The sequence below is a fragment of the Mauremys reevesii genome, linkage group 1 (assembly GCF_016161935.1).
Source record: "Mauremys reevesii isolate NIE-2019 linkage group 1, ASM1616193v1, whole genome shotgun sequence".
Classification (NCBI taxonomy): domain Eukaryota; kingdom Metazoa; phylum Chordata; order Testudines; family Geoemydidae; genus Mauremys; species Mauremys reevesii.
The window spans coordinates 318,179,533-318,202,994 of record NC_052623.1 but is presented as its reverse complement, the minus strand read 5'-3'; the positions used below and the strand labels follow the sequence as shown (position 1 = coordinate 318,202,994).

The window sequence follows — 23,462 nt, the reverse complement described above, 5'->3', positions numbered from 1 at the left end:
TGGTCGCCTTGGCAGTGATCATGAGGCGCAGTGCCTGGCTTCAGACCACAGGTCTGTCTCAGGAGATACAGTCCTCGATACAAGATCTCCTGTTTGATGGAGTTGGACTCTTTGCAGAGCAAACAGACACGAGGCTGCACGGTCTGAAGGACACTCAAGCCACCCTCTGCTCCCTGGTGTTGCATACTCCTCAGTCGGGGAGGAAACAGTTCCAGCCGCCCCCACCACCAGGGCCTTGGCAGCCTCGGCAGGGATCTACAATGAGAAGGGACACTAGTTTTAGTCACTGCTGCCCTTCCTCCTCCCGTTCCCCTGAGCAACCTGACCCGGCGAACCACCACAGGGCAAGAAGTGTGAGTTTTGAGGGTGCACTTGAGAGCAACACTCCAGTCAACTCCCCAGATCTGCCCCATCTTTTCCTCAACCATCTCGGTCCCTACCATTCAGTCTGGTCGTGGGTTACCTCAGACCACTGGGTGCTAGAGATTCTGTCATTGCGCTATACCGTCCAGTTTTCAGCCACCCCTCTTTCCCTGGCCAACCCCCTACAACTGGGGGCGTTGGAGGAGGTCCCTCAGGAAACAAGGGGGAAAGGTTTCTACTCCCACTATTTCCTGATCCCAAAAGCAAAAGGGGGCCTAAGACCCATTCTGGACCTGCGGCGACTCAACAAGTACCTCAAGAAGTTGACGTTCCACATGGTTTCACTGGCCTCCATCATCTCCTCTCTGGATCCAGGAGACTGGTACGCTGCTCTCAACTTGAAAGACACTTATTTCCATATTTCTATCTTCCAAGTATGCAGACGGTTCCTCCCTTTTACTGTGGGCCATTTCCAGTTTACGGCACTTCCTTTTGGCCTCTCCTCGGTACTGCAGGTATTTACAAAATGTATGGCGCTGGTAGCCGCTTACCTGAGGCATCGGCGGGTCCACATCTATCCTTATCTCAACGATTGGCTCATCAAGGGCAGGTCGCAGGATCAAGTGCAGAACAGTCTCAGTCTGGTGTGTTCCACCTGTCGCAACCTGAGTCTGTTAGTGAACGAAAAGAAATATACCCTCATACCAGGGTCTAATAGAGTTTATTGGGGCAGTCCTTGACTCCACTCAGGCCAAAGCCTTCCTTCCAGAGGCCCATTTCCAAGCCATGTCAGACGTGATCTCCCATGTAAGGGGTCACCTGCTCACCCCCGCCCACACTTGCCTAAGGTTGATAGGCCACATGGCTGCCTGTACTTACATGGTCCTTTATGCCTGGCTCCACCTCCGGTTGCTGCAGGCATGGTTGGCATCACCCTACATCCCCAACAGGCACGACCTGGGCCTGGTAGTCAAGGTGCTGGACCACATTCGATCATAACTGGCTGGGTGGTTGGACCCCGCATTGGTGTTGAAGGGAGTTCCCTTTGTGGCCCCGTCCCCATCACTAACTCTGGTTTCTGACACCTTAGACCTGGGCTGGGGAGCCCACCTGAGTGAGCTCAGTACACAAGACTGCTGGTTGGGAGTTGACTGCTGCATGGTTAACTGCTGAAGAGCAGGAGTGCTTGGCTTGCATCCAGCAGGTTCTACTGGGTAGTAGAAAGCCCTCCACTAGAGCAAGCTATCAGGACAAATTGAAACGATTCACATGTTGGGCCTCAGCCCAAGGGGTTAGGCTTGAGAAGGCCTCACTACAGTCGATCCTGGACTACCTTATGCATCTCAAGCTCCAGGGCTTGTCCCTTTCATCAGTGAAGGTCCACTTGGCTGCCATATCAGCCTTTCACCCTTCATTCCAGGGCAGGTAGGTCTTCGCTCATAACATGACAGGCCGGTTCTTGAAAGGTCTGGAGCAACTTTACCCCCAGGTCCAGGACCTAGTCCCTCTGTGGGACCTGAATCTGGTGCTTGTGCGGCTCATGGAAGCCCCCTTCCAGCCCTTGGTATCCTGTTCCCTTCTTCTTTTCTCCTGGAAGGTCATCCTGGTGGTGATAACTTCTGCCCAAAGGGTCTCTGAGATTAAGGCACTTACTTCAGAGCTGCACTATACGATGTTCTTCAAGGACAAGGTCCAGCTGCGGACACATCCAGTTTTCCTGCCCAAGGTGGTTTTGCAGTTTCACACGAGCCAGGACATATTTTTGCTAGCCTTCTTCCCAAAGCCTCATAAGTCTGAGGAGAAATGTAGGATACCACTAAGGCAAAAGTCTCCAACAACTGTGCACGTGGGCGTGCACACACCTAGAATAGAATGGACCTGAGCAAGACATCTCAAAGAAAAACTGTTATGAAAGATAGGTAACCATTTTTTCAGTGCTCCCAGCCAAGATCACTATCTCACAAGTGATTTTGTCTCACTGCTGTTATTATTCATGCTCATGTACTTCTGATGTAAGTGAAATGGGCTGATTATGTAAATACAATATAGCCCTGAAGGTTGATATTTCAGTCTAAACAACAGCAGTGGGTGTTAAGCACAGGTCAGAGTTATTGTTTTCTTCCCCGTCATCTTCTTTTCTATCTGGTTCTCATGCTGTGACTTCCCATTCTGTCTCTCTTGTTCTGAAATGGATGCTGGTGAGAAATACATGAAGTGCAAAGTGACTTCTTTCACCTGCTGAGCTGCAGGCAGAATTGAAACATTCAAATTTCAAAAATACCCCTCCATTAGATCGAGAGAGAGAGCTGATGTGTCATACATTCCTTATATGGATAGTGTAGGTGAAAAGCGTCTGACCAAAAACTTTGTAATTTTTCTCTCCTTTGTTTTTGAAATTTTCAGCCCTTGTGAGAAATGGAATGAATCTGTAGCTTTTGAGTTCTACTGTACTTGACTAACTTGAAGAGGTATGCATGAGTATGTAAGAGTATTGCAGCTCTGTAGATCAACATGGATATCATATAGAAAATTGAGAGAGTTGTGGGAGAGCCACTGCGTTAACTCACCTTCTTTCGCTGTTAATTGATTTGTAACAGGAACCATTTATTGTGTTCATCCACCTCAAGTCAAGTGACAATGATAAGTATCACAGGAACTGTTGCTTTCTTCAGACTCTGATCCAGGAACTTTACAAAAAAATAAGCAATATTATCTCTAAAGCTAATCTGTCTCTTTCCTTCACTCTGCTTCACTGTAGAGCTTCTGTTCAGAGCTTTCTCCTTCTTCTTCTTCTACCTGGCTTCCTTCAAGATTTAAAGTAACAGGGCTTATAGCATGAAATCTCCTTCACCTTTTTTTCAGCATAAGCAATCTCTAGCAAGATTTAACAGAAAATGATGCCTCACCTCTCATCCAAGTCTGATCATCATCAGGCATGATGGATAGTTTTATTGATTTACTTGGATTATCAAATTGAAAGAAAGAGATTCCTGTTGAGTGATCCTTCTCAGCTCGTTCCATGAAAGCTGTGTTGTCAGAACCAGTGCTAGTAGACCATATGTCAGTTCAACTGGGTTGGAATCACATTAAGATGCTGCCTCTTTCTTCTGTACTGAATACCTTGATCAGTCTCAATTCTGTAGAATCTTGGGCTGTAGCTGCATTTAGTGATAACAGCTGGTTTACTATATTTTTCTTCGTTCTGTTTTATTGAGATTGTCTCCTGGTTAAGTCTGGGTAAGCTGCAGGCTGCATTCTAACAGTTAAAGGAGGAAAACTGAGATCCTTTACATTATGGGTAGGGCCCTACTAAATTCATGGCCATGAAAAACACGTCACGGATCGTGAAATCTTGTCTTCCCCCATGAAATCTGGTCTTTTGTGTGCTTTTACCCTTTACTATACAGATTTCATGGGGGAGACCAGAGTTTCTCAAATTGGGGGTCCTGATCCAAAAGGAAGTTGCAGAGGGGTCACAAGGTTATTTTAGGGGGGAGTATGATATTGTCACCCTTACTTCTGTGTTGTCTTCAGAGTTGGGCAGCCCAGAGAGCGGTAGCAGCTGGCTGGGCACCCAGCTCTGAAAGCAGTGCCCTGACAGCAGCAGCGCAGAAGTAAGGGTGACAATACCATACCATGCCACCCTTACTTCTGCGCTGCTGCCTTCAGAGCTGGGTTGCTGAAGAGTTGCAGCTGCTGACTGAGGGCCCTCTGCTGACTGAGGGCCCTCCAGCTCTGCAAGCAGCAGCGCAGAAATAAGGGTAGCAATAGCATACCTTGTCACCTTGTCATCCTTACTTCTGCACTGCTGCTGCTGGCAGTGGCTCTGCCTTTAGAGCTGGGCTCCCGGCCAGCAGCTGCCACTCTCTGGCCACCCAGCTCTGAAGGCAGCGCCAAAGTCTGCAGCATTAAAGAAGTAAGTGTAGCAGTACCACAGCCCCCTACAATAACCTTGCGACTCCCCTCCCCCATAACCTGTTTTTGGTTCAGGACCCCTACAGTTACAACAACATGAAATTTCCGTTTTCAGTAGCTGAAATTATGAAATTTAATATTTTTAAAATCCTATGACCATGAAATTGACCAAAATAGTGAATTTGGTAGGGCCCTAGTTATGGGGTTACTCAGGATGATTTACCTCTAAGGTTGGTAGAGTTCTTCTAATCTGACCACCCATGAGAACTCGTGGGTCAAGGTGAGATGCAGAATTTCCACAAATTTAGAAAAATAGCCATTGACTGTTAGACAGATATGTTCTTTTTCTTCACAAGAAGATAGCTAATGCCATTCTTTTCTGAGGTCCATTGGGTAATGCTGGGGGCGTGAGATATTCTTCACTTGTGTCCTTCTTGTCCCTATTCGAGACTCCCATGATTCCCTCCTATGTTTTAGATACTGCCCTATTCCAAGCCACCATTCCATCTTACTCAGTTTGTTTCTTCACTTGGGTAGCTGCAGGACTGGCACCCTCTAGACGTTTCTGGGTGCACGGGTATGCCTTCCCGCCCTTCACTTTGATTTGCACTGGTTCTCCTTTTAGCAGTTCATTTTCACAGAACAGCATTGTTACCCCACTGTGTGATTTATAAGGCCTGTCTCAGTGGCTGTGCTTTGGTCTAGAAAGTCATTTGTTGTGGTCTTGATTATAAAGGTGTCAAATACATGCTTGTAGCGTTCATAGCTAGTACAATCTTTGAATTGCCCAAGGTCACACAAAGCTTATGGTAGAGCAGGGAATTGAACCTAGTTTCCCAAGTCCCAGGCCAGCACCCAAACCACTGTTGCATCATTTCTCTCTCTGATTATGTATTACCATGCATGATAATGGCCAAATAAATGGACTAATGAGCATTCAGATTATTCTACCGTTCAACAACAGCAACAACAGAAGTGAAATGGCACAGGCTGGTGACTGAGTCATGGTGCTTTGAAAGACTATCCAGAAGATCTAGGTTGTGGTAGTTTTTCACTGTAAATGTTTTCCAGAGGCTGAGACTTATGGAGAAGTGGAGACACCTTTCTTCTGTCTTTTCTTTAACACAATGAATGGGTGACTTTCATTTCAAAAACATTGACTCTTTATCACACCTATTCATTTAAAATAGGGGGAAAAAACAAGAGTCTGTTTCAGTTACAGAGAGAAAATATATTGACTTCATCTATCGCCTGAGGAAAGGAGTTATCCTAGGATGTATTGTGCTGATGGTTTATAATGTGGTGAGATCTAAATCTGTCCTTACCAGGAAATATACAGCTGCATATTTTTCAACACAGTGAGTCTGGTCTGCTCCTAATAAGTCTCAGAGAAATTGTCAGTGGAAAAACATATTTACATGTAACAAGAAAACAGTAAACCCAGATCTTGTATGTGTAATGTGGCAGTTACCTTTTAGACAGTGAAATAACAGCTGCTAATACTTGATTTTAATGAAGTCCTCTATAAATTTTATAAGATGTCTTATGATTATTTTTAGTTACCTATATCCTGCTTATATGTCAACATATGTCCTATGTAAATAGTATTTTTTGCAACACATGCTTAGCCTTTGAACTGGAAGACACTAATGAGTCGTATCTAAAATGTTCCCCTAAAGAGATCATGAAATTAACATGACCTACCTTCATAATCCATTCTATAGACCTCTAAAAATGGCCTTTTTCTTTTGCTTGTGAAAATAGAGGGTATGACCTGTAAGCAGATGTAGGAGCAGGCTGAGAAGCACATGCAACAGAAGGCTCTATTGTACACATTTTCTTTTGTAAGGATGTTTAAAGTATAGTTAATATAAACACCAAAATGCTTGGTCTTCAAGTGCCTGCTGGTTGAAGGAGTGCCAAAATGCTGCACCCTAATTTGTTCTCTTCCTTCTGTGTGTTCCTCCTTAACTCACATGCCTACTTTTTGAGCACATAACGGCTTGCTTTTCTCAAACTCCTTTCACGTGTTCCTCAGATTCTGCTAGTCTTTAATTAACAACACTGAGCTTTGAAGGAAAATTCAGGTATTAAGAGCTTGTTAAATGAATAAGAGAATTCTTTTCATCAAAGCTGCAGACTTAATCTTTCTGTGACTTAAAGATAGTAAATGCATGTTTTTCACTTGCAGATTTGAAAACTGGTTGGTTTCATTTTGCTTGTTTTTATTCTGAGTGTCACTGTGCATGTTACATTTGAAAACAAGCATTCTTAGAAAGGGTTGAGGCTTTTTTAGTAAATTTGTTTCTAGCCAAAAAACTCAGGGGGGGCGGGGATTCTGAAATGTAATACACTATAAAAATCCACAGGTGAAATTAATGGCTCCATGTAAACATTATGAATTAATTTTTTTCTTGTCTTACAACTCTTTTATTTTCTCTCTTTTGCTGCTACATTTTTGGTAACGCTGCTGTACCTATCTGTCCACATGGATTCAAATCCAAATGTCAACTTGTGTATTCCTCCTTATCTCAAGTTTTTCAGTTTTCATCTATTTTGGTAATGCTAGAAAAGATTCTATTTTTTTAATATTTGGACATATGCAGATCAGTAATATCAGTTACTGTGCAGATGACCAGTATCACATAACACTTAAAAATAACTTCACCTGTGTTCAGTTGAAAACAAACATACATACACCCTATTATCACCTCTTTAGGCAAAAGCCTGATTGAAGGTCAAGAGATTCACACTCTGTCAAACCAGCAGGAGAAGCTACTTCCAGAGTTGAGGGCCCTTCACTGAGAACATTCTGCCACCAGTCCTATGACATTCGTATCTAGGGACGGTAAACTTGAGAGCCCCGTTTGATCTCATCTGCTGCAGCTGTTCACAGGGGCCCCCGTCCTGCATTACACTCAGTGACTCCTGCAAATTACTTGGAGCATTTAACTCCTATTGACATCAGTGTTTCACAGGAGGCTCTCCACACCTTACAGGATTGTGCCAAGTGAGAAATGATTGGGGTCAAGGAAATCTCAGCACTCAAGGAAATCCCTAAATTTGCTGTCTGATCAATCACTTTTTTCTAAAGGCTGGGTAGAGTATGGGTATCAATTTGCAAGACTGTCAGTTTTTCTTTCTGCAAAAGGATGCTGGAATCCTCTTTTCTGCTTGGACACCATTTAACAGTCTCCACTAGCAACAAAGTTGCTACTTCTCACTTTATTTTACTGACCATAATGAACACAGGTCCAACTCACAGTAGGGTTTCAAACCTTTTGATATATCTAGAACCGCAGTGAGTGAAACTTGTTGAAAGATGAGTAGAGATGACATTTCATCTCTACTCCTCAGGCATGAATATATTCCAGCAGAAGCAGACGGGCTAGTCCAAATCCACTGATCTGATCCTCAAAAATAAGTGGGAATTTTACAAGTGAGGGAAAGTATTATTTTTCAATAATTCAGCTAGCTGTACAGTACCAAAAGCATTTGTGGTGGATGAGATTTTGTGGTTGCTGTTTACGAGGAAAGGAAAATCCAATTTGCCTCTTCGTTTAAGGGAAGAAGATGCTTAAGTGGTGGAAGGCCATAGGTGGTCATCAGCAGATTGGCCCACCAACTGTAAACTACTCTACTCTCATTTAGAGACATCTGAAACTTACTTGGGTCCATCAGTTGCCATGGATGAACCAATGGAAGAGGTCCTAAACTGTAACAAGAAAAATGAGCTCTGAATTGAAATTGAAAAATCAAGTCACCTGTATAACTTTTCCTTGGTTGGTAAGAGGGTGTCACAAATATTGCTATTAGCTCCAGAAGAGTACTCAGGTGATTTATGGAGAAGAAAAGCTTTATCATCCCACAAGTCCAATGGAAAGAAAAGGTTTAATTCTAATTGCCCTGTGCTACCGGCCATATTAGTATGTTCCTGTGGGGATGGACAACAAAATAACACTAAAACATACAAATAACTAGTTAAAAAATGTAAGTGCCATTTTGTTTTAATCTCATTTTAACTTTGAAGCAAATGAAGAAAAAGATTTGAAAGAGTAAAACAAGAATGTGTTTTGAAATCTGTTGTTTTTCTGTATTTTTAAGATAGAACTATCTTGGGGCCAGGTGGACTACCCCTTACTCTTGTGGGTGGGCGGTTACTTACAGAAACTGCATCTGAAAGTAAATGTTCAGTATTTTAAATCAGGTTATGTCTACACTGCATTTAAACACCTGCAGCTGGCCAGTGCCAGCTGACTCAGGTTTGTGGGGCTCAGGCTAAGTCGCTGTTTAATTGCCGTGTAGACATTAGGGTTTGGGCTGCAGCCTCCCACTTCAATCCCACCTTGCAGGCTCCAGTCTGATTCTGAATGTCGACACCACAACTAAACAGCCCCTTAGCCCAAGCCCCGCAAGCCTGGATCAGCTGGCATGGGCCAGCTGCGAGTGTCTAACTGCAGTGTAGATATACCTTTAAGGGGCTCACTATCTGGCCCTCATTTATATCTTGGAGAATAACAATTTTATATACTATTCTACCACAGTAATATTTAAGTGAAACAAGAAAACCATGTTTGAAAGTTGGGGCAATTTTCCAAGAGCACATTTTGGAGGGCTCAATCGTACCTTATTGTCTATTGTACACATTTTCTGACATCTTTTTGTGCTCTCCTTATTCTTCTTGCAGCACATTCAGTTCTGTCGAAACACTCACTGCAAATACATTTGGCAATTGTAAAAAATTGTAAAAAATTTAGGTATTGTCGGTGTGGTTCTGTGTGACAACAAACTCAGTGAAGTGACAGTTCCTTTGTATGTAGTTATTCTATTCTTAGTGCAGGTTGACAGATGTGACATTCTCCTGGTTCACCTTTCTCTCTTGTCATTATCTAGACCCCTGGCTCTTTCCTGTCACATATATAACATGCCTCAGTGAGGTTTAACATGACAGAACTATTTACTTTATCACTCCATAGCACAATCTCTCTTGACAATGAAATCAGACAGTGAAATTTACTCAAATTTGAACACGTTCCATCTGTCAGGGGACTGAGGCAAAGTGTCAGGGCATCCATCAAAAGAGAGAAGATACGTTATTTGCTCTTTCACTTCAAATTTATATGATAGTATATTGATGTACATAGCTACACATACCTTCACCATATCTGACTTTTGTTCTTTGAAATAATTTAAAGAGTTCAGGCATGTTTTCCTCCTTGACCAGACAGGTCACAAATATAAATGATTATGAGGGTAGGGAGTTGTTGCTTTTGATTTTACAGCACATTATGTCATGACCAGGTAACAATCTATCACTTCTAGATTTAATGTTGGTTGAGAAAGTTAAGATCAGAGTTTAGCCAGTTGACCTTTCATTAATTTTTGGTGGTTAGTTTAAATTATTAATAAATGAAAGCATTGATATGTCTTTTTAAACGTGCTGCACAGGGAAAAGTCATGAGTTGTATATGGCAGATATATAATATTGGAAATGTTTACTTCAGGTTTCTGTAACTCTTCTGTATTACCTTTCATGCAATATTTTTAATGATATACATTTTAAGGTCCTGATTCTGTAAAACATTCTTATTCAGGACAAGACTTGAGCATATGCTTAAATTTGCTCTTAAGTTAAAGAGTGTGCTTGTATAGAATTGGACTTAAACATTTACTTAAATACGTTCCAGAATCAAGGCCAGTATTCCTTGGGCCACATCACAATCTTCTTGTTCATTAGAATTTATTGAGAAACTAAGTACAATTTGACACTATAGTCAAATTACAGTATAGTAATTGAATGTCTGTTTCTCTCTTTATTTGTTATTTTCATGGCTTACTGTCTTTTGATGTTCAAAAGCTGAAAATAGGCCATTTAAATAGTAGATAAAATTGTATTCACAAATCATGTGTAGTCTGTTGCCTTGATAATTTCCAATCTCTTTAAATTTTTATTGTTTTAGAGCATATTGTCGCAAACCTTACTCCTATGAGCAGTCCTGCATAGTTCCATTAAAATCAAGCTCGTTAACTCCATGGGGTTACTTGCAGGAGTAGTAACGTTTTAAGTATTGGGCCCTTAATTTTACCTTTTGTGCCTGATTTGGTTAAAAAATAAAAACAACTTCCTTAGCATGAAAGCCTTGCTGAGGAGTTTAAATCAGAGATAATTTTTCATCATTTATTTACAGCTTGTTTAGAAATACTATTCCAGTATTTTGATATATATGTCTGTCTGCATATAAAAAATAAATACATTGGAATATATGCAACATTTTTAAATTTGAGATATACTTTAAAGAAAACAAAGTATTGAGATATTTACAGTCTGAGCAAAATAGGAAATAATTATGAATGTGATTTGTTAAAAAATAAATTACAGCCCGACACGCCACATTTACAGTGGTAACTCTGCACAGGAAATCCATTCCTTTCTCAACATGCTGTGGACTGACTGTTTGAATTCATGGCCTAACTTCTTTTCATTAACAATAACAAGCCACAAATAAACTGGAGCTTAAATTAATTGCCAGTATTCTAAATGTCATCGGTTCTAATCATCTTGTTAATTCAATGCCCAATATTATTTTAATTGTATCAGTTTTCCTTTTGACACTTTTTCATGAAGTAAATATAATATTTTATAAACATGCAGGCCTGCTCATTATAAAACATAATGGTGTCTACTGTCAGTGAGAGACATAGAAAAACGAGTATGCAGGTAAACTTTTTTTAATTGCTATGTACTTGCATTTAATATTCAGTATAGCTAATGCATTAATTATATTTCTATGGTGTAAAAGAAAGGTACATTATAATTTGCGTGTACTCACACAGAATATAACTGCTTTTTCAGTTTTATCATTTCTATGTAGTTAGGGTCTCTCATATATTCAAACTATGGTAATACAATTTGTCTCCAATTACTTATCTATTCTTTGCATTTTTGAAGTGATGTTATTAGATAGCTGAGATGCAAACTTAGGTGATTGTATATCCTTAGTTCCATTATATGACTGAATCAAAAAGGATTTATGTTAAAGTGTATGTAAGTAGCTGGGAAAACGTACACAGAAAATTGTACTGGAAAGATCAGACGTTTTGGGTTCTGGACAAGACATCTAAGGTGAGATTCACCTTGGTGTGGGTACAAGGCCCTCTGAATCACTCGAGTTTCATGGGAGAGGAGATACTAAGGTCACACCTAATTTTATTAGACATTTACTTGGGAATGTTGACCCCTGTATAAATTTGTTCACACCAGGTTAAATCTCTTAAGGAATCCAGTAATAATTATGCTTCCTTTGGTATATGAATGCTCTTTTCCTAGGTGTGTATTCCTTCAACGATTCATAATAGACAACATTTACCATTGTGCAGAAACCCAGCATAAGGTCTAAACATTGCTTAAACTCCACTTAAGCCCTCCTGTGGGTTTACGAGGAATTTAAACAGTGCATAGACCTTGTACTGGCCCTCTGTACAGAGATGAATTTCACCCAAGCCATCAGCTATCAAAGCAAGACCTTTAGAGATGCAGTTGAGCTAATGGTTTATTTTTATATCAAGTATTTGCCTGTATTTAAGAAGAGGTTTGTGTTACTTGATAGATGTTTTTCAACATATGTATTAGAGTAATATTATTTTAACTGTTGAAACATAGCTTTCCCTTTTGCAAGTGCAAATTTGCACTTGTGGTTTAGCACCCATAAAATGGAATTACAGGTACCAGTCAGAGGCTCTGCACTTTGAAGTACCTGTTTTTCACCTATAAAAAGGACTGAAGATGTGCAAATATCCAGATTTGCACTGGCAGTTTAGTTGCGGGTGAAAATTTTGCAGGTGTAAATTGCACCCACAGAAAGGGCACTTCCTAAAGGTTAATTATTAATTACTGCAAGTTGAATGAGGAAAAAAATAGACAATTTGTTTTGAGAAAGGACCTCATTTGTTGAAGTCTCTTTTGCTGTATACCTGGTCTTCCTCCAATGTTCTGGTGGCTGCTCTGTCTTGTTCACTTGCTGCTTCTTGTTCATGTTGAAGGAGCTTCATTTGATAGGTCTGACCCTAATTGGTGCTCATTCCCTCAGGAAGGGATTCTTAGGAGCTGCCTGCTAGAGGTGGGAAACTTTTTCATGATGGGATGCCATGTCAGCAGCACAATTCCTCAGGGTGGGTACCTCCAAGGATCAGGGAGTTGGAATTCAGAAGACTGGGCCTGAGTTTTGGGCAGGAATGCTCAGTTGAGTGTGCAAGGATAGGACCTATCTGGGGGATGGATCAGAAAGACTGTCTGTGCTACCTTCTATTGGGTAAGCATGGCTGTTATTGGGAGGGGTCTTTATGACAGGGATGCTGGAATGAAAGACTGCACGGAAATGGGAGCCAGATAGATAGTTAAGAATTTGAATTTCTAAGCTCTAGTCTAATTGATTTCTCAATATAAGTTTCCGCCTCGTTCTTTAACTATATACATACATTATTATTGGGATTATTTCAAAGCAATGGAAAGGGGGCAAAGGCCCGGGAGAACTCTGGGTGTAGGAATGGGGTAAATGACAATGCTTACATTGAAGGATGTTGTTCAAACAAAACTCACTGCGTAGTTTTAATCGATTAAAACATACCAAGACAGAAGACAGGTTTAGTTTCTATGATTATGATAATATGTGGAAGAAAATGTTGAACAAAAGATTAAATAACTATATCATATTACAGGCCTGATGGAATTGGAACAGTCTCGGTTGAAGAGAAAGAAAGGTTTGAGGACACTAAAAACCGACTTTCTTCCCTTTTAGAAAACCAGATAAGCCACTTCAGGTGAGTGTATAATTCATTCAGTGCATATGAAGCTTCATTCAAAATGGTTTTGACATGGTGGTGTTCATTGTTGTGACTATGAACAAGGCATAGTAAAGATAAAAGTTGTTACTTGAGGAAAAATTCAAGTCATAGTAAGTATAACATAATACATTTATAATAGATGTTTTTCAAAAAGATATCATTTAATTTAATCACACATTATTGGCCTATAACATTCACTTATATAGCAGAGGAGATTAATTCCTTCCAATGTGGGAATCACTGGATGAAATTCTGTGGCCTCTGACCTCCTGCATAACAGACTAGATGACCATAGCAGTGCTTTTGGCCTTAAAACCTGTGACTGTAATTCTAGTTCATGATTAGCTGAAAATCTTCAAATGAAGATGAGTGAGTAAGCCATAACTGAAGTCTTGAATAGTTTTAATGAGTATGATCCATACGCAAACTGAGTGCCTTGATTGATTGCAGCTAAGTTAAGTTAAAATTATTTTTTTAACCTTTGAGCTAATCAGATCCCATATGCAAGCACTCAAAGAAGAAAAAACAGTTACTTACCCTACAGTAACTTTGGTTCTTTGAGATATGTTGTCCGCATGGATTCCGCAACCCACCCTTGTTCCCCTCTACAATAGAGTTCTACTTCTCTGGGATTGGGGATTGGCAAAGGAAATGAGGGATGGTTGGGCCTGCTCTGCCCTTTATGCCCGCAGGTGGAGGAGCAAGAGGACATCTAGGGCTCAAGTGCAGCCCAATGAACACTGTTGGCCAAAATAATCCAATCTCATTCACATGGGGTGCATGCCTACCAAGAGTGGAATCCATGTGGAGAATATACCTCAAAGAACGACAGTTACTATAAGTAACCATTCTTCTTTTTCCATTATCCCACAACTTAAAAATAGCTGAAATATATCTTTTCAAACTCTCCTAAAAAGTTCACCTTTTGGCAGAGACAAAGCATGGAAAAATGTAGCTGATCAAGTGAGTATTTTGGACAAGTATGACTGCATGAAAATAGGTGGTTGTAATCGAAACTGTTTTGTAGCCTTAATTCTAGTGGCAACTACAATACAAAACTGTAATTATTAAGTATGGCCCTCTATACTTCGATTGTTTTCAGCATTGACTTGGGATTACATGCATTTTAGAAGTGTTACGTTATTTACATATCATATGAAGGAAGCCTATGAACGTACCCAGTGGGATCTCTTAATTTGAAATGCTAAATGTAATCCAGGGATCAATAACATGTATTCATAAATGATGTCACCTACAGGTTAACAGGACTAAACAATAGAAAAGACAATACATGGATTATGCAAATACTCTGAGAAGGTTTAAGAAGGAGGAGGCAAATACAACAGCCAAATGTGTATTTTATTTAAAGGTGGATTAAGGCTAAGGATTAAATCTGTTTTGCTAATTTGTTAATACGCCCAAGAGTTGCTAGCACAACAATAAGAAACAAGCAGAATGAAGGAGATAGTGTACTGGCACTATGTCTGCTGAAAAGATTTGTCTGACCTCATTTTCAGGGCTTTTTATAGGTTGGCCAAAGTGATTACTAAAATTCATTGCTCTGAATCCTTTTATTACTGGTAAAACGATGTTAGAAAATGAAGCAGCCATTCTCACTAAACAATAATAATATTAAAAGAAATGTAGTTTCATGCAAATAATCTCAGCAAAGTAGAAAATCCCTTTTTTGATTGGGGATATCCCAGCAAAATACAGGTTTCATAGATAGGATTAGGATAAGGTATGGTGTTCTAAACTCTACAGACATGAAGGAGTGGCAGGTGGTTTTGTATGTTTGTTTCTGTAATCTGTTGAATTTATGGAATATTTTCTTTTAATTAGTTAAGCGCCAAAAGTGTGGTCGTGCTGTATGATTCATAAGAGGCTTGTGTCCTGGGGATCTTCCAATATAAAGCCAATATAAAATGCATTCATATGTAATATAGTTATAACAAAAGAGGAAATATTAGAGGAAATTTGCACTCATTTTAGCATTAATATTTTAAAAGTTTAGACAAAGATTTTCTTATGATAGTTAAACTAATATTAAAGCAGGATAGAACAGGTAAAATGCTACTTTACAGTTTCTTACTGGGATGTCTGCTAAAGTCATAAATGAAATCCCTTCTCAACATCATGGACACCTCTGACACCAAACTCGGAATATTTTTGTAAATACCATTCATAGTTTAATCACCGTGGTGGGTTCTTTTTACCTTTTGGACTTTCAGAATCTTGGGGCTAAGCAAGAGGGATTCAGCTTTCATTTAATGTTATCCTATAAATTGGATTAATGAAAAGATTTAAAGGTGTCTTCTGTCAATATACAGTATATATGTACCTTGTATTAATGTAAATTAAGGGAATGATGTATGCACATTACATGTAAAATAAAATTCTTAATTTAGAAATTACACTCTTAATTAATGGATCATGTGTTTTGTTGTTTGTTTTTTTGTTGTTGTTGTTGTTGGTTTTTTTTTAAGATACTGTTTCCCTTTTGGACGTCCTGAAGGAGCTTTAAAAGCCACGCTTTCATTACTTGAAAGGGTATGTTTTTTTAATTTGTTTTAATCCTGCTGGAGTACTTAATCTGTGTGTCCTATTATAATTGGGCCAGTGAGGACACCTGCACTTCTGTTTAGATACTGTTCTACTGGTTTCATTAATGCTCTGCAACATTTTTCAAGCATGACAGATAGAAAATATTTACACGAATTTCCCAGAAGTCATTGCAGTGATTTCTTATTTCTTTATAAATTGATGGTTATTGAGCACAACCTCTCAAATGAAGGTGGTTATGATGAATCCTGGTCATGTGCCACCTGAGGCACATTGCGCATATGCTTAATTTAACTTTAAAAAAAACCTCCATAAAATTGAAATAAACTCCCAGTAAGCGCAAAAAAAGTCGATTTAAGAAGAAAAGGCGAAGGGCTAAAGTCAGTCAAATTGGCCTGGAGAGCTGGAAGTAAACTCTGGTCCTACAAATCCCCTGCACTGGTCCACAGGAAGGACAAGCAGTGTTAACAGCATCTATCCTCTCTTGGGAAAGAGGAGCTTTACATTTTAGAAATGACTCCATAGGAGTGGGAGGCTGCTGAGGGAATGAGCTAAAACAAAGCATTGTGTGACCACCCAGGCAATACCCTAGGTTGTCTAACACTGCCCAGCATTTAAATGGCACCTGACCCTGTAGCTTCACGCACAAAGTGGAAGTGGCAGCCATTTTGTGCCACTGAAACATTCCCTTGGCAGATTTTCTGCCTTGGAAGCCCTCTGCCAGGATCTATACCTAGGGAGTTTGATTCTATCTATCCATTTTGTTTTAAAACTAACTTCATGTACTATTTTACCATATGTTTATAAATCTGTTATGTGAAAACAGCATTACAATTTGTGTTGCTGCAGAATGTACATCATATGCAAGTGCCAGCTTTGCATGCATACCTGGGACCTCATTGTTTTTTTATACTTACTTTTGAAAAATTTGGTTCATGCTTTCTAGTGTAGATGCTTTGATTAAAGATCAAGTCTAGAATAAACATAATCATGTAAAATCAGAACTGAATTTTGGTCACAGCTAACTACAGGCAGCAAAGTGCAAATAAGAAAATTTTTAAATAGCAAAATTAAGAGATGTAAGTGAAACATTAAAGCAATTTTTTAGCTTTGTTGGATTATTAAAAAAATAGTGTTAGAGACTGGAGGATATCAGACTCCCTTAGTATTATCTTCAAGGGAGATATATATATCTAGATTTACATATTAAATTCTCCATGACCAATTCACCTCATTTATAACAGTCTTGATTTTTCAAATCTGTATTTAAATTTTAGTCAGTAATTAAGTGTGTATAAGAAAAATCTTTAATTTGTTCAAATGCTTACATTTGTCCACACATTGAAAAATGTAAATAGTTCTTTTCTGTATTTTTTGTACATACTTTATTTATATTTTAAGCTACTAAAAGCCAACATACATGTAAAGATTGAGTGACATTGAAGTCACTGGCAAAGCTTCCGTTGTCTGTCCACGCCAGAAGAGACATAAGGCCATGGATGTGGTTTAACTAGGCCACAGTTTTATTCACTTATAATATCTGGAAGTGCCCTGCAATAAATTGTACAGTGCAGAGAGCAGACGTCAGCTCCCTGCTGATCTAAACATAGGCGCTCCAATCCCCCTTCCTCTACTTCGTTAAAGTGGGTCAAGAAAAGGAGGGGGGTCTCAGTGATGAGATGTAGGAGACCCAAACCTCCATTACTCAGCTCCCATAAGGGATGCTTTCCTGCAAATCTTTTTCCAGTCCATTTTATCCAATAACAGTATCCCATTTATACCAAGTACCTGCACTGGTCATCCGCCACAAGTTAAACCCAAGCCACTCCGGCCACTTTGGCAGTGAGGGAAAAATTACTTTCCAACCTTCAAAGGAAAAGAAGCAACTACCACAATACCCACAGCAGCTCAACACAGAACCCGGTCCTTTTGCCAGCTTCAAGGGAAGTGGGGAGAGAGAAGGGGCTTCCAGCCCAATCTGGGTAAAGAGGGTCTCTCCATGGCTACCTAGGCTATAAATACCCACACCACACTTCTGGTCAGCAGGAAGGGCAATGCAGTGAGCTTGTCCTTACATGACCCCCATCTGCTTCCTACCCTTCCTGTCCATCCCCGTAAACTTCCCCCTTCTTCCCATCTGCTGTCAGGGATCCCTTAAAGAGACAATGCTCCTTTTCTTCCAGCTAGCCAGAAAAAGACCCACTCTCATAAAGGTTGCAGTGGGTATGTTAATTTCAAAAGGGATCAGGATTTCATCCTCAGCCCATTTTATCTTGGTTACTAATTTTAAATGCTGGAAGACTAGTCTCCTTTAATTTTTTTTTAAAAGTGTCACAATTTTTTTGAAAGTCTGTTTGTTTACTAGCCTTCTACTGCTTCAAAAATTCAATGAAAGTCTGATACTTGTTCTGCCTAAAATAGCTAATCCTTTTTCATGAATGAGACCTGCTTAATTTTAATAGGCATATGCAGGAGGAAGAACAGTCAGTAATGGCAAGTCTTGATGCTGTGCTCTTCAAATATTTTTTTTCATCTGTCAGTGAGTGTTATGCTCATGAAATTGTTGGATGAATTTCACTGGCAAAGGCTTAGCATAGCACAGATAAGTGCTCCGCAAATTTCGCTACTCACATCTCTAGCTGTGTACCTTAATCTAACCTTCAACACTTCTGGTATTCCAGTCCTGGCTCTCGCTAGAACAGAAATCGACAATCATGCTGAATGGTGCCACGCTGTAGGGGTGGTCTTTTAATGTGCATAAATGAGAATAAGAATGAAACCATCAAATTAATGCAACATAAATCAGGGTTTGAAGTCAAATCTTCAGAGCTAGTTTATTAACCAACTGTTATCTACTGAAATGCCTCTTTGATTTCTGCATTTATTAGCAAATCTAAAATAGCCACTAGCGTACATTCAGATTTTTCTCTTGGGCTTTAGCTAATGTGTGTAACCAATGTGTCTATGTTTGTCTCTGGGATAGGTTTTAATGAAAGATATTGCCACTCCCATACCAGCAGAAGAGGTGAAGAAAGTGGTTAGAAAATGTCTGGAGAAAGCTGCCTTGATCAATTACATGCGACTTACAGAATATGCCAAAATAGAAGGTTAGTACAGTGATCAACTGCCAAAGTGGCTGTAAAAGCCAGTAATGCCTATTAACTGAATATTCTGTGAGCAGCCTTTTCCCTTTCCTGAACAAACCTGTACCACAGCAAGGGGACATGTCTCATTAAAATCTCAGCTGGTGAACTATAGAGCTTTTTCCTATTCATTGCTTTAATATGCCTCCTGGGACCCTGCTTGAATGAAAGATCCAGACTTGATGTTTAAGTTATCCTTTGTTCTTATTTGATTTTTCTTTAAGCCTAAAAGTGTGTTCATGGCTTATTTTTAATTTCTCTAAGTATTCCTAATAATTAAATTATTGGCAGTACATTCTTGCCATATCAGCAATAACAGTGCCCTGAAACTTGGAAACCCGGGTGATAGAGACCTTAAGCAGCCAAATAGATAACAGAGTAATTTTGTTTGTTGTTGTGATGTCTTATCATTGTCAGTCAGAGATAGAAAACTTACTGGTGGTATATATAGTGAGATGTAACGGTAAACTGTTGAACTATCAAGTATCTTTAGATTATTTATAAATGCAGTAACAGAAATAAGCATTCTTTCTTATGATGATCTGTACTTTTTCTTTATTTACAATTCGTGTACATTTGGGATAATGAGATTCATCAGAATTGTTGCTAGTCATGGAGTAGTTTATGATGTGCAATGTTATTGTTCAACATCAGGCTTGTATTACCGTAAGTCATAACATTGGGAAAAGTTTATGAAGCCATAAATGCAATAAAATTATTTTCAGAACGCATCAGGTAGTGTACCAGTCATCCATTGTATATTGCTACAGAGTTAACTTTAGGATCAGGAAAAAGGCATGAATCTCATTTTTAAAAAACATAGACCGTAGTTGAGTTAGTTCAGCAGAAGAAGGACCATAACATATTCTTAAGAGTTACATGTTATTACTAAACATTAAAATAGTTTAATATAATGTGTAATATTCTGGAATTAAATACAGTAATGATATCAAAACCCAGTGAAATGAAAAGAGGCCAATGTTTGTAGAAGTATTATTATTTATTTATTTATTTATTTTTTAACTCCATCTCTGGTCAAACTCACTGACAAACATGAGTTAACCAATCTCATGAGTGATTAACCAAAAAAAAGGAAAAAAAGCTATTTCATCACTATAGCAACCAATATTATATAACAGCAGTAACAATGTGAAGCGACCTTAGTAACCAGCTTATCATAATTAATTATGATATCACGTTGTGTTAAACCAAGAAGGATGAATATTAGGGTGTTTTTTTTAAATGAGAGAGCCAAGATACCTCTTCTTCCTTAGCTTTAATAGTATGCATACTCATAATGGGGACTTCTGCTGTTCAATAATCTTGAGCTTTTAGCAGAGCTGTTAGAATAATAGGTATAAAAATTTTAAAAATAAATTAGACACCACTAAAGCCTATAAAAAACTTAGAAACTTACTAATTTTAAGTTGGATGTAGAAACAGTTTATTTGCAGTTAAAAAAAAATACAGCATTGCACAGAGGTTCTGAATTTTATTCTGGAAAAGTGTGGGAATGCAATTCTCCTGTGGACCACATTCTGCACTTTAAACCACACATATAGTTCCCACTGAAATAAACAGGAATTCCATGTGAGCATCCAAAGCAGAAATTTGGCCCACTATATATTTTGACTAAAGTGAATTTCTTTGGGGTTTACTAAGCCCCTGCCCCGTCTGATGCATAATTAGCTTGCTCTAAGGCATATAATGGAAAGCCCGAGATACAGAAGTCCATCTTCTAAATTTTCTTTTATATATACAAATACATAACATCAAGAAGACACATTTTTTAAAGAACAAGAGAGAGTATACATGTCCTAAATCCCTATTGGCACCAAAACCTCATATGACAAATACCTTATCCAATAGCTTGCATTGAGTCTCTTTAGATTGATAGTATCAGAGGGATCTACAAAAAAATCTCAAAAAGCAACAAGAATCCTGTGGCAGATAACAGATAGACAGAGCTTTTGCAGAATACTCTTTTTTCGGATGCAATTCTTCTCTTGCATCCGAATTCTTCTTGCATCCGAGTGAGTTCATGCTGCAAACTCCTGTCTTATCTGTCTATCTAACAGGGATTCTTTGTTGCTTTTAGATTGATAGCAATCCTGGTCTGTCTTCATGTACTGAAATGGAGTTCTGGGACCCCATAACAATAAGTATTACTTGCTTACTCCCTGCATTGGACAGTGGGAAGCATCTAAGCATTATGTAACTTGCACAGCATTCATGGGTATTGGAACTGATGCCTAATCAATTAATATTTCCAGTCAACAAACCAGCTTCAGTTAGTCAAACATCAGCCTACTCCACGTGCTCTAGCGGTTATATTGGCTACATATAAATCAATAACAATGAAGTACAGAATAAAGCTACAAAGATGGTTATCATAACAATAGTAACATACAGTGTTCTTATTCTGTGTTTTACTGCTTTTTCTCTCACCAATTTCCCAAGCACAATATGGGATGGATATGCAGGCTCAGTCATTGGGCATAAACCAGAAAGAGAACTGTTCCTAAAATATAGTCAGATGGGAGTAGCAAATCAACAAGGACTACATGGAAAAACACATGCATTACACCCTCAATGGGAAAAGTCAGGTGATCTGTGAAAACTCAAACAGGACAATCGGGGATTAAGAAATATCCTGTATTATTTGAAATGAAAATGTACTATACATTTAAATACATGATGAAAATAGAAAATACCATTATCAAAATTTCAACATGAGTTCAGCTTATTTTAATCCTCTTTCATTTCCCCATTTTTCTACCTCCTTTCCCCACATATCTCTTCATTACCAAAGAAGGAAGTCTGTTCAGAATATCATTATTAATGTTATCTATTTTTGGATGAATAGCATGTGATTAATTCATTTTTTGAATTGCTTAATGTTATTGAATTTTAAAGTGAATTTTTCAGTGCCTGCTTTTTTTCTCAAACTGATTTGTGGTTGTCAAGTTTTTATTTGAAGAGCAACAAATGTAGTTTTCTGGATGCATACATAAAAGTCAGTCAAAAATTTTAAATAGATGAGCACTGAAATGCCTGATTTGATATTTGTTCTGGGTTAAATTAAACACTGTATTTTTCTCTGATGGTGTCTTCATTTCTTTTTTCTTGCACTTTAGCAACAGCAGAGAAGGATCCAGGTGATTACTATTTGTGTGTATGCATGATTGTACCATTGCTTTCAGTGTATTATATTTAAGTTAAGTTAATTTATTAATTTATTTAAATAATCCCAGCATTTGAACCAGAACACAATAAAATATTACAATTAAAGTTGTGCTTGGAGTACAGTCCATGCATTGTTTGCCTATAGTGAAACATACATATGATGTGTATTATTTATTAACAATCTAGATAATTGTAAAATTCTGTAATTTCTGGAGATTGATACAGTTTTGAGAATAATATTTTCATCACATTCTTCAAACAGAACATTTTGTTTAATTTGAAAAATATACACAGAGGAATTCATTAATAGCTTCTTTGGGTTTTTTTTAATTGACTAAATTTATAATTAAAGGGACATTGTCAAATTACTTGAGACCCAAACTTTAGGTTTTCCGAGTATAAGCTTTTATGAAACATAATGGGCTAAATCCTGAATTTGGCCCTCTGTTTTTACTCAGGTTTTACTCCATTGAAATTAATAGAAGGTGTCCTGAGTAAGGACCTTAATGTTTGGCCCCATGTAATTGTAATTGTTTCCAATAAAACTTTAAGAAATAGGGGGAAAGATTAGTGGCAAAAAATTGTTGAAATGGAAAATATTCTCTTATTTTTGTTTGCAGTTGAAACATGACAATATCTTTCTAATGTCTGAGAATCAGAAAGTGAAACTTATTAAAAACCACAGTGAAATTGACTAGCTTATTTTCATTGATCCACCTGAACTCTCCATATACTGGTGTTTTCTGCAATGTCCATTACCACCCAAATGGGTGCTCCATGGAGTCTTCTGCTTTCCGCTTTGCCCAGTTTGTTTGTTGGGTGTATGTGCATGCGTGCGTGCACGCACACACACACCCCTAAAAATGGTCAGATTGGATTAGCTTCATCTCCTTTCAAAGCTAGTTCCACAGTCAAATGCTCTCAGTAAAATAGCTAAGATGCCTTATTTCTGTCTCACATTTCATTCAGATCTTTGTAAACTGCATTGTTACGGAGGCAAGCAGTTTTGAGAGGTCATGGATGGAGATGTCTTTTAAGATCAGGACCGGAAACTTGAACTAGCAACAGAAATTTTGCTCAGTCACTCTCCTGATGGGAAGGGAGAAAGGCCATTATTATTACCTAGATAAAGTGGTGGAATAAAAATCTTTGTTAAATCTTCAGTGTTCACTCCTAGTCTAAAAATGAGGCTCAGTGCATGTCTGGTTAGGAGTATGGTGCTGCCAACTTTTGCAATTTTATCATGAATCTTGTGTATTCTGCATTTTTTCTTAAAGGTCCAGCTCCTAGAGTTATGCAGTTTTGTTCTAATCCCAGTTTTCAATTAAAAAAAATAAAATTTCTAGTGCTCACGGCTACAGAGAAAGGCTTGAAAATACAAACCATAATGGCCCAAAACCACCAGAAGGGAAATAAAGAGAACCCAAAATGTGTATTTTTAAAAAAATCAAA

The 23,462-nt window shown here is 38.6% G+C and overlaps 1 protein-coding gene across 5 annotated transcripts in view; it reads left to right on the top strand.

The window, feature by feature from the left end:
- Positions 1 to 23,462, top strand: part of CADPS2 (calcium dependent secretion activator 2) — a 530,263-nt gene that overhangs the window by 364,233 nt on the left and 142,568 nt on the right. For 4 of the 5 annotated variants that reach the window (XM_039510118.1, XM_039510136.1, XM_039510127.1 and 1 more), the window contains 3 exons: positions 12,994 to 13,095; positions 15,606 to 15,669; positions 18,665 to 18,788. In XM_039510118.1, the coding sequence (XP_039366052.1) occupies positions 12,994 to 13,095; positions 15,606 to 15,669; positions 18,665 to 18,788 (290 nt within the window). Of the gene's footprint in view, positions 1 to 12,993; positions 13,096 to 15,605; positions 15,670 to 18,664; positions 18,789 to 21,961; positions 21,983 to 23,462 lie in introns of all 5 variants that reach the window. The other variant, XM_039510109.1, reaches the window with a different exon arrangement.